The 12,182-nt window shown below is 55.7% G+C and overlaps 1 protein-coding gene across 1 annotated transcript; it reads right to left on the bottom strand.

Moving 5' to 3' along the window:
- Window positions 1–6,992: 6,992 nt before the first annotated feature.
- LOC133264407 (SH2B adapter protein 1-like) lies at window positions 6,993–11,851 on the bottom strand (the record flags this gene model as incomplete). Its single annotated transcript, XM_061444359.1, is given in 5 exon segments — window positions 6,993–7,064; window positions 8,343–8,455; window positions 8,458–8,541; window positions 8,544–8,553; window positions 11,592–11,851. Coding segments are annotated over 5 exon segments (539 nt in total), but the record flags the coding sequence as incomplete, so codon positions are not given.
- Window positions 11,852–12,182: the final 331 nt, after the last annotated feature.

Below are 12,182 nucleotides of genomic sequence, written 5' to 3'. Positions count from 1 at the left end.
ACACCCCCCCATCACACCATAGGATCCTATTGGACCCCACAGGGCCCTATTGGTGTCACCCCTGCCCCATAGGATCCTATTGGACCCCATAGGACCCTATTGGTGTCACCCTGCCCCATAGGACCCCATTGGTGTCACCCCTGCCCCATAGGATCCTATTGGACCCCATAGGACCCCATTGGTGTCATCCCTGCCCCATAGGACCCCACTGGTGTCACCCTGCCCCATAGGACCCCATTGGTGTCACCCCTGCCCCATAGGACCCCATCGGTGTCACCCCCCCATAGGACCCCATTGGTGTCACCCTACCCCATAGGACCCCATCGGTGTCACCCCCCCATAGGACCCCATTGGTGTCACCCTACCCCATAGGACCCCATTGGTGTCACCCTACCCCATACGACCCCATTGGTGTCACCCCTGCCCCATAGGACCCCATTGGTGTCACCCCCCCATAGGACCCCATTGGTGTCACCCTGCCCCATAGGACCCCATTGGTGTCACCCTGCCCCATAGGACCCCATTGGTGTCACCCTGCCCCATAGGACCCCACTGGTGTCACCCTGCCCCATAGGACTCCATTGGTGTCACCCCGCCCCATAGGACCCCATTGGTGTCACCCCGCCCCATAGGACCCCATTGGTGTCACCCTGCCCCATAGGACCCCACTGGTGTCACCCTGCCCCATAGGACCCCATTGGTGTCACCCTGCCCCATAGGACCCCATTGGTGTCACCCTGCCCCATAGGACCCCATTGGTGTCACCCCTGCCCCATAGGACCCCATCGGTGTCACCCCCCCATAGGACCCCATTGGTGTCACCCTACCCCATAGGACCCCATTGGTGTCACCCTACCCCATACGACCCCATTGGTGTCACCCTGCCCCATAGGACCCCATTGGTGTCACCCCTGCCCCATAGGACCCCATTGGTGTCACCCCGCCCCATAGGACCCCATTGGTGTCACCCTGCCCCATAGGACCCCATTGGTGTCACCCTGCCCCATAGGACCCCATTGGTGTCACCCTGCCCCATAGGACCCCATTGGTGTCACCCCTGCCCCATAGGACCCCATTGGTGTCACCCTGCCCCATAGGACCCCATTGGTGTCACCCTGCCCCATAGGACCCCATTGGTGTCACCCCTGCCCCATAGGACGCCATTGGTGTCACCCTGCCCCATAGGACCCCATTGGTGTCATCCCTGCCCCATAGGACCCCATTGGTGTCACCCTGTCCCATAGGACCCCATTGGTGTCCCTCCCCTCCATAGGACCCCATTGGTGTCACCCTGCCCCATAGGACCCCATTGGTGTCACCCCGCCCCATAGGACCCCATTGGTGTCACCCTGCCCCATAGGTCCCCATTGGTGTCACCCTGCCCCATAGGACCCCATTGGTGTCACTCCTGCCCCATAGGACCCCATTGGTGTCACCCTGCCCCATAGGACCCCATCGGTGTCACCCTGCCCCATAGGACCCCATCGGTGTCACCCTGCCCCATAGGACCCCATTGGTGTCATCCCTGCCCCATAGGACCCCATTGGTGTCACCCCCCCATAGGACCCCATTGGTGTCACCCCTGCCCCATAGGACCCCATTGGTGTCACCCCTGCCCCATAGGACCCCATTGGTGTCACCCCTGCCCCATAGGACCCCATTGGTGTCACCCTGCCCCATAGGACCCCATTGGTGTCACCCCTGCCCCATAGGACCCCATTGGTGTCACCCCTGCCCCATAGGACCCCATTGGTGTCACCCCTGCCCCATAGGACCCCATTGGTGTCACCCCGCCCCATAGGACCCCATTGGTGTCACCCCTGCCCCATAGGACCCCATTGGTGTCACCCCTGCCCCATAGGACCCCATTGGTGTCACCCCTGCCCCATAGGACCCCATTGGTGTCCCCCCCCCTCCCCCCCATGGTCTATTCCTGGCTGTGATTGATGGGAGGGGATGGAGCCCCCCCCCCCTCCCCCCCCGATGTCCCCAAATGTCCCCTCCCCCCCCTTCGGGTCATGGCACGGGTGACCCATGGGTGACCTATAGGTGACCCATAGACACCCCATAGAGACCCATAGGCACCCCATAGAGACCCATAGGCACCCCATAGAGACCCATAGGCACCCCATAGAGGCCCTATAGGTGCCCCATAGATGATCCATTGGAGGTCCCATAGATGCCCTAGAAGTGCCCTATAGGAGGTGTGGGGCTGCCCTATAGGGGGTAGAGAGCTGCCCTATAGGAGCTATGGGGCTGTCCCATAGCGGGTGTCCGGGTGCCCCGTAGGGGATGTGGGTCTGCCCTGTAGTAGACATAGTGCTGCCCTACAGGTGGTGTGGGGCTGCCCCATAGGGGATGTGGGGCTGCCCTGTAGTAGACATAGTGCTGCCCTACAGGTGGTGTGGGGCTGCCCCATAGAGGGTGTGGGGATGCCCTATAGGGGGTATAGAGCTGCCCCACAGCAGGTGTGGGGCTGCCCTATAGGGGGTATGGAGCTGCCCTATAGCAGTGTGGCGCTGCCCTATAGGGGGTAGAGAGCTGTCAAATAGGGGATGTGGGGCTGCCCTATAGGGGGTATAGAGCTGTCCCATAGCATGTGTGGGGCTGCCCTATAGGAGGGGTGAGGCTGCCCTATAGGGGTTGTGGGGATGCCCCATAGCAGTTGTGGGGCTGCCCTATAGGGGGTAGAGAGCTGTCCTATAGGGGATGTGGGGCTGCCCTATAGTAGATGTAGGGCTGCCCTATAGGGGGTATAGAGCTGCCCTATAGGGGTTGTGGGGCTGCCCCATAGCACGTGTGCGGCTGCCCCGTAGGGTGTATAGAGCTGCTCCATAGGAGCTGTGGGGCTGCCCCATAGCAGGTGTGGGGCTGCCCTAGAGGGGGTATAAAGCTGCCCCATAGGGTGTAGAGAGCTGCCCCATAGGGGCTGTGGGGCTGCCCCATAGCGGGTGTGGGGCAGGGGGGGTGGTGTTGGGTGATGGAAACCTGAGGAGCAGCTGCTGCTCAGCTCCGGTTACCCCCAACCTTGGCCTTTGCTGGGGGGCGGCCCCATAGCGGGGGGGGGGGCCAGACCCATAGCAGGCCCATAGGGCATTGGGAGACCCATATCCTGCCCCATAGCGGGTTGGGAGCCCCATATCCTGCCCCATAGCACGTTGGGAGCCCCATAGCACGTTGAGACTCCCGTAGGCTGCCCCATAGCGCGTTGGGAGCCCCATATCCTGCCCCATAGCACATTGGGACCCCCATAGCCTGCCCCATAGCACACTGGGAGCCCCATAGCACATTAGGAGCCCCAGATCCTGCCCCATAGCACATTGAGACCCCCATATCCTGCCCAATAGTGTGTTTGGAGCCCTATATCCTGCCCCGTAGCACACTGGGAGGCCCAGATCCTGCCCCATAGCACGTTGAGATCCTCATGTCCTGCCCCATAGCGCGTTGGGAGCCCCATATCCTGCCCTATAGTGGGTTGGGACCTGCCCCATAGCACATTGGGAGCCCTGTATCCTGCCCATAGCACATTGAGACCCCCATATCCTGCCCCATAGCACATTGAGACCCCCATACCCTGCCCCATAGCACATTGAGACCCCCATACCCTGCCCCATAGCACATTGAGACCCCCATACCCTGCCCCATAGCACATTGAGACCCCCATATCCTGCCCCATAGCACATTGAGACTCCCATACCCTGCCCCATAGCACATTGAGACCCCCATATCCTGCCCCATAGCACATTGAGACCCCCATACCCTGCCCCATAGCACATTGAGACCCCCATATCCTGCCCCATAGCACATTGAGACCCCCATACCCTGCCCCATAGCACATTGAGACCCCCATACCCTGCCCCATAGCACATTGAGACCCCCATACCCTGCCCCATAGCACATTGAGACCCCCATACCCTGCCCCATAGCACATTGAGACCCCCATATCCTGCCCCATAGCACATTGAGACCCCCATACCCTGCCCCATAGCACACTGAGACCCCCATATCCTGCCCCATAGCACACTGAGACCCCCATACCCTGCCCCATAGCACATTGAGACCCCCATACCCTGCCCCATAGCACATTGAGACCCCCATACCCTGCCCCATAGCACATTGAGACCCCCATACCCTGCCCCATAGCACATTGAGACCCCTATACCCTGCCCCATAGCACATTGAGACCCCCATATCCTGCCCCATAGCACATTGAGACCCCCATATCCTGCCCCATAGCACATTGAGACCCCATACCCTGCCCCATAGCACATTGAGACCCCCATACCCTGCCCCATAGCACATTGAGACCCCCATACCCTGCCCCATAGCCCCCCCCCAGCCCCATAGAATCCATGGGGCAGCCCCTCGATGACGGGAGGGGGGAGGGGTGCGGGGGCAGATGGGGGAGGGGCGCCCCATAGGCTGCAGGGGGGGGGGTGGGGGGAGGGGTGGGGGGAGGGGCGGAGGCCTCGGGGCTTTTACCATAAATGGGGGTGGCGGGAGCGAGGCTCGAAATAGCCCCGGGGGGGGGGAGGGGCAAAGGGGGGGGAGGGGGGGAGGGGCAACAGCTGCGGCCCTGGGGGGGGGAGGGGGCGGGGCTTGGATCCCCTTCCCCTCCCCCCCCTTTCCCCTCCCCCCATTGGGGGGGATTTGGGGTCATAAATGGGGTTGGGAGGGCCAAAAGTGGGGGGTTGGGCCCCAAAATGGGCACTTTTGACCCAAAATGGGCACTTTTGACCCAAAAATGGTCACTTTTGACCCAAAATGGGCACTTTTGACCCAAAAATGGGCACTTTTGACCCAAAATGGGCACTTTTGACCCCAAAATGGGCACTTTTGACCCCAAAATGGGCACTTTTGGCCCAAAAATGGGCACTTTTGACCCAAAATGGGCACTTTTGACCCCAAAATGGGCACTTTTGACCCAAAATGGGCACTTTTGACCCCAAAATGGGCACTTTTGGCCCAAAAATGGGCACTTTTGACCCCAAAATGGGCACTTTTGACCCAAAATGGGCACTTTTGACCCAAAATGGGCACTTTTGACCCAAAATGGGCACTTTTGACCCCAAAATGGGCACTTTTGACCCAAAATGGGCACTTTTGACCCAAAATGGGCACTTTTGACCCCAAAATGGGCACTTTTGACCCCAAAATGGGCACTTTTGACCCAAAATGGGCACTTTTGACCCCAAAATGGGCACTTTTGACCCCAAAATGGGCACTTTTGGCCCAAAAATGGGCACTTTTGACCCCAAAATGGGCACTTTTGACCCCAAAATGGACACTTTTGGCCCAAAAATGGGCACTTTTGACCCCAAAATGGCCATTTTTACCTCAAAATCGGGACTTCGGACCCAAAGGTGGTGTTTTTCACCCCAAAATGGGGGGGTTTGAGGCAAAACTGGGGTGTGGGACCCCAAAACTGGCATTTTTAACCCCAAAACTGGCATTTTTAACCCCAAAACTGGCATTTTTACCCCAAAACTGGCATTTTTAACCCCAAAACTGGCATTTCTGACCCCAAAGTGGGATTTCCAACCCCAAAACTGGCATTTTAACCCCAAAACTGGCATTTTTAACCCCAAAACTGGCATTTCTGACCCCAAAACTGGCATTTCTGACCCCAAAGTGGGATTTCCAACCCCAAAATGGCCATTTCTAACCCCAAAACTGGCATTTCTGACCCCAAAATTGCCACTTTTACCTCAAAATTGGGACTTTTGATCCCAAACTGGCGATTTTAACCCCAAACTGGGATTTCCACCCCCCAAATGGCCATTTCTGACCCCAAATTCCTGTTTTTTACCCCAAAATTGGCTCTTCTGACCCAAACCTGTTGTTTTTTACCCCCAAACCACCACTTTTTACCCAAAACTGCCATTTTTCACCCCAAACCTGCCACTTCCCACCCCAAAATCGTCATTTCTGAGCCCAAACCACCACTTTTTACCCAAACCTGCCATTTTTCACCCCAAACCCTCATTCCCCCCCCAAAACCCCCATTTCCCCCCCCAAAACCCCCATTTCCTCCCATTTTTGCCCAAAATCCCCCTTTTTCACCCCAAAACAAGCTCCGACACCGATTTTCACCCTTTTATAGCTAAAACTGACCCAAAACGGGGGGGGGGAGGGGAGGTTGGGCCGTACCATTATGAGCCGGGGGGGGAAATGGGGTTAAAAAGGGGGAAAATGGGGGTTTTGCCCCCCCCCCCCCCCCCCCAGCATTCCCGGTGCTTCTGCTTCCAAGGGCAGGGATCCCAATGGATCCCAATGGATCCCAATGGGTCCCAATGGAGCCCAATGGAGCCCAATGGATCCCAATGGGTCCCAATGGGTCCCAATGGAGTCAATGGAGCCCAATGGAGCCCATGGATCCCCATGGAACCCAATGGATCCCAATGGATCTCAATGGAGTCAATGGATCCTAATGGGTCCCAATGGATCCCAATGGGTCCCAATGGAGTCAATGGAGCCCAATGGAGCCCATAGATCCCCATGGAACCCAATGGATCCAATGGATCTCAATGGAGTCCTATAGATCCCATGGATCACAATGGGTCCAATGGACCCCAATGGAGTCCTATGGATCCCATGGATCCAATGGGTCCCAATGGACCCCAATGGATCCCAATGGAGTCAATGGATCCTAATGGGTCCCAAAGGATCCCAATGGAGCCCAATGGATCCCATGGATCCCAATGGGTTCCAATGGAGTCCTATGGATCCCAATGGAGCCCAATGGGTCCCTATGGATCCCATGGATCCCAATGGAGTCCTATGGATCCCATGGATCCCAATGGATCCCATGGATCCCAATGGGTTCCAATGGAGTCCTATGGATCCCAATGGAGCCCAATGGGTCCCTATGGATCCCATGGATCCCAATGGAGTCCTATGGATCCCATGGATCCCAATGGATCCCAATGGACCCAATGGATCCCATGGATCCCAATGGACCCCATGGATCCCAATGGGCCCAATGGGGGGGCTCAGAGGCAGTCGGAGGCCAGGAGGGGGTCGGGGTCAACGGAGGTCGAGCGGCTCCCGGAGCGGTCGCGACCCTGGGGGGAGATGGGACAAAGGGAATGGGGTAGAGGGGATATAGGGGTGGTATGGGGTGTATGGGGTATATGGGGTGTATGGGGTGTATGGGGTGTATGGGGTATATGGGGTGTGTGGGGTATATGGGGTGTATGGGGTGTGTGGGTGTGTGGGGTGTGTGGGGTGTGTGGGGTGTGTGGGGTATATGGGGTATATGGGGTGTGTGGGGTGTGGGGTGTGTGGGGTGTGTGGGGTGTGTGGGGTATATGGGTATATGGGGTGTGTGGGGTGTGTGGGGTGTATGGGGTATATGGGGTGTGTGGGGTATATGGGGTATATGGGGTGTGTGGGGTATATGGGGTATATGGGGTATATGGGGGTGTGGGGTATATGGGGTGTATGGGGTGTGTGGGGTGTGTGGGGTGTGTGGGGTGTGTGGGGTATATGGGGTATATGGGGTGTGTGGGGTGTGTGGGGTGTATGGGGTATATGGGGTGTGTGGGGTATATGGGGTATATGGGGTGTGTGGGGTATATGGGGTATATGGGTATATGGGGTGTGTGGGGTGTGTGGGGTGTGCGGGGTATATGAGGTATATGGAGTGTATAGGATATATGGGGTATATGAGGTGTGTGGGGTATATAGGATACATGGGGTATATGGGGTGTATGGGGTGTATGGGGTGTATGGGGTGTGAGGGGGCATAGGATACATGGGGTATATAGGGTATATGGGGTTATATGGGGTGTATGGGGTGTGAGGGGTGCATGGGGTATGTGGGGTTATGGGTATAGGGTTGTATGGGACATACGGGATATATGGGATATATGGGGTACAGGGCATAGGGAACATATAGGGTATGGATAAATGGGGTATGGGATATAGGGAATGGATATCAAACATGGAATATAAGCTCCCCAATATCCACCATATACCCCCATACCCCCCCATACCCCCCCATATCCCTTTATACCCCCCCATACTCCCCCATGTCCACCCCATATCCCCCCATACCCACCCCATACCCCCCAATATCCCTTTTACCCCCTCATACTCCCCCATGTCCACCCCATATCCCCCCCATACCCACCCCATACCCCCCCATATTCCTTTATACCCACCCCATACCCCCACTATACCCCCCATACCCACCCCATACCCCCCCATACCCCCCCCATATCCCTTTATACCCCTCCCATACCCCCCATACCCACCCCATATCCCCCCATACCCCCCCCATACCCACCCATACTGCCCCCATATCCCTTTATACCCCTCCCATACCCCCCCATACCCACCCCATATCCCCCCATACCCCCCCTCTCGCCATGGGGCGCACCGGGGGGTCGCTGCGGCGCCACGACGTAGCTGAGCAAGGTGACGTCGGCGGCGCCGCCGGATTCCAGCGGGATGGGTGGACCCGGAAGTGCTCGAGCATGTCCAGGATGGTCTGGAACCAGAGGTGCTGCACCCGGCACTGCGCCTCCTCGTTCAGGACAGCCGCAGGTGCTGCAGGACAACGGGAGAACAACGGGAGAACGATGGGAGAACGATGGGAGAACAATGGGAGAACAATGGGAGAACGATGGGAGAACAACGGGAGAACAACGGGAGAACGACGGGAGAACAATGGGAGAACAATGGGAGAACAATGGGAGGACAATGGGAGAACAACGGGAGAACGACGGGAGGACAATGGGAGAACAATGGGAGAACGATGGGAGAACGATGGGAGAACAATGGGAGAACAACGGGAGAACAATGGAGAAACAATGGGAGAACAATGGGAGGACAATGGGAGAACAACGGAGGAACGACGGGAGGACAATGGGAGAACGATGGGAGAACGATGGGAGAACGATGGGAGAACAATGGGAGAACGATGGGAGAACAATGGGAGAACAACGGGGAGAACAATGGGAGAACAACGGGAGAACAACGGGAGGACAATGGGAGAACAACGGGAGAACAATGGGAGGACAATGGAGAACAATGGGAGAATGATGGGAGAACAATGGGAGGACAATGGGAGAACAATGGGAGAACAACGGGAGAACAACGGGAGACAATGGGAGAACAACGGAGAACAATGGGAGGACAATGGGAGAACGATGGGAGAATGATGGGAGAACAATGGGAGGACAATGGGAGAACAATGGGAGAACAATGGGAGAACAACGGGAGAACAACGGGAGGACAATGGGAGAACAACGGGAGAACAATGGGAGGACAATGGGAGAACAATGGGAGAATGATGGGAGGACAATGGGAGAACAATGGGAGAACAATGGGAGAACAATGGGAGAACGATGGGAGAACGATGGGAGAACGATGGGAGAACGATGGGAGAACAATGGGAGAACGATGGGAGAACAATGGGAGAACAACGGGAGAACAATGGGAGAACAACGGGAGAACAACGGGAGGACAATGGGAGAACAACGGGAGAACAATGGGAGGACAATGGGAGAACAATGGGAGAATGATGGGAGAACAATGGGAGGACAATGGGAGAACAATGGGAGAACAATGGGAGAACAGATGGGAGAACGATGGGAGAACGATGGGAGAACGATGGGAGAACAATGGGAGAACAATGGGAGAACAATGGGAGAACAATGGGAGAACGATGGGAGAACAATGGGAGGACAATGGGAGAACAACGGGAGAACGACAGGAGAACGACGGGAGAACAATGGGAGAACGACAGAGAGAACACGGGAGGACAATGGGAGAACAACGGGAGAACAATGGGAGGACAATGGGAGGACAATGGGAGAACGATGAGAACGATGGGAGAACAACGGGAGGACAATGGGAGAACAATGGGAGAACAATGGGAGAACAATGGGAGAACGATGGGAGGACAATGGGAGAACGACGGGAGAACGATGGGAGAACAACGAGAGAACAATGGGAGGACAATGGGAGAACAATGGGAGAACAATGGGAGAACAATGGGAGAACAATGGGAGAACAACGGGAGGACAATGGGAGGACAATGGGAGAACGATGGGAGAACAACGGGAGGACAATGGGAGGACAATGGGAGAATGATGGGAGAACAATGGGAGAACAATGGGATCCAAGGGGATAACAATGGGATCCAAGGGGATAACAGTGGGATCCAAGGGGATAACAATGGGATCCAAGGGGATAACAATGGGATCCAAGGGGATAACAATGGGATCCAAGGGGATAACAACGGGATCCAAGGGGATAACAATGGGATCCAAGGGGATAACAATGGGATCCAAGGGATAGCAATGGGATCCAAGGGGATAACAATGGGATCCAAAGGGATAACAATGGGATCCAATGGGATAACAATGGGATCCAAGGGGATAACAATGGGATCCAAGGGGATAACAGTGGGATCCAAGGGGATAACAATGGGATCCAAGGGATAACCAATGGGATCCAAGGGGATAACAATGGGATCCAAGGGGATAACAATGGGATCCAAGGGGATAACAATGGGATCCAAGGGATAGCAATGGGATCCAAGGGGATAACAATGGGATCCAAGGGATAACAATGGGATCCAAGGGGATAACAGTGGGATCCAAGGGGATAACAATGGGATCCAAGGGGATAACAGTGGGATCCAAGGGGATAACAATGGGATCCAAGGGGATAACAATGGGATCCAAGGGGATAACAATGGGATCCAAGGGGATAACAATGGGATCCAAGGGGATAACAATGGGATCCAAGGGGATAACAATGGGATCCAAGGGGATAACAATGGGATCCAAGGGGATAACAATGGGATCCAAGGGATAGCAATGGGATCCAAGGGGATAACAGTGGGATCCAAGGGGATAACAATGGGATCCAAGGGGATAACAATGGGATCCAAGGGGATAACAATGGGATCCAAGGGGATAACAATGGGATCCAAGGGGATAACAATGGGATCCAAGGGGATAACAGTGGGATCCAAGGGGATAACAATGGGATCCAAGGGGATAACAATGGGATCCAAGGGGATAGCAATGGGATCCAAGGGGATAACAATGGGATCCAAAGGGATAACAATGGGATCCAAGGGGATAACAATGGGATCCAAGGGATAGCAATGGGATCCAAGGGGATAACAATGGGATCCAAGGGGATAACAATGGGATCCAAGGGGATAACAATGGGATCCAAGGGATAGCAATGGGATCCAAGGGGATAACAATGGGATCCAAGGGATAACAATGGGATCCAAGGGGATAACAATGGGATCCAAGGGGATAACAATGGGATCCAAGGGGATAACAATGGGATCCAAGGGATAGCAATGGGATCCAAGGGGATAACAATGGGATCCAAGGGATAACAATGGGATCCAAGGGGATAACAATGGGATCCAAGGGGATAACAATGGGATCCAAGGGGATAACAATGGGATCCAAGGGGATAACAATGGGATCCAAGGGGATAACAATGGGATCCAAGGGGATAACAATGGGATCCAAGGGGATAACAATGGGATCCAATGGGATAACAATGGGATCCAAGGGGATAGCAATGGGATCCAAGGGGCTGCAGCGCCTGACCTTGGCCTTGCCCTGGAAGTTGAAGGTGAGCACGTAGTCCCCGCGCCGCGTCTCGCTCTGGCGCACCAGGAAGACGCCGTGGGCGCCCGCCCCCCCCGCCAGCACCAATTGGGCGGCGCGGAGCCGGGACAGGGTCCCATGGAACCAGGGGTACTCGGCCAATGGGTGCTCGGCGCCGGCGGCGCTCCCGGCACCGGCAACCGGCTCCTCCGGGCCCTCCTCCTCCTCGTCCCGCAGGGGGGCCTGGAAGAGGAAGGGACCTGGGGGGATGGATGGGAGGATGGGAATTCCATGTTAAATTGGGATCAAACACGCTAATTCCACCTTAAATTGGGATTAAACCCACTAATCCCACCTTAAATTGGGATTAAACCTGCTAATTCCACCTTAAATTGGGATTAAACCCGCTAATTCCACCTTAAACTGGGATTAAACCCGCTAATTCCACCTTAAATTGGGATCAAACCCGCTAATTCCACCTTAAATTGGGATTAAACCCACTAATCCCACCTTAAATTGGGATAAAACCTGCTAATTCCACCTTAAATTGGGATCAAACCTGCTAATTCCAGCTAAATTGGGATCAAACCA

This window comes from Pezoporus flaviventris, unplaced genomic scaffold (assembly GCF_033815535.1).
Source record: "Pezoporus flaviventris isolate CSIRO_AGI_PZ_B2104156 unplaced genomic scaffold, CSIRO_AGI_Pfla_v1 ptg000834l, whole genome shotgun sequence".
Lineage (NCBI taxonomy): Eukaryota > Metazoa > Chordata > Aves > Psittaciformes > Psittacidae > Pezoporus > Pezoporus flaviventris.
This window is presented reverse-complemented; position numbering and strand designations above follow the sequence as displayed.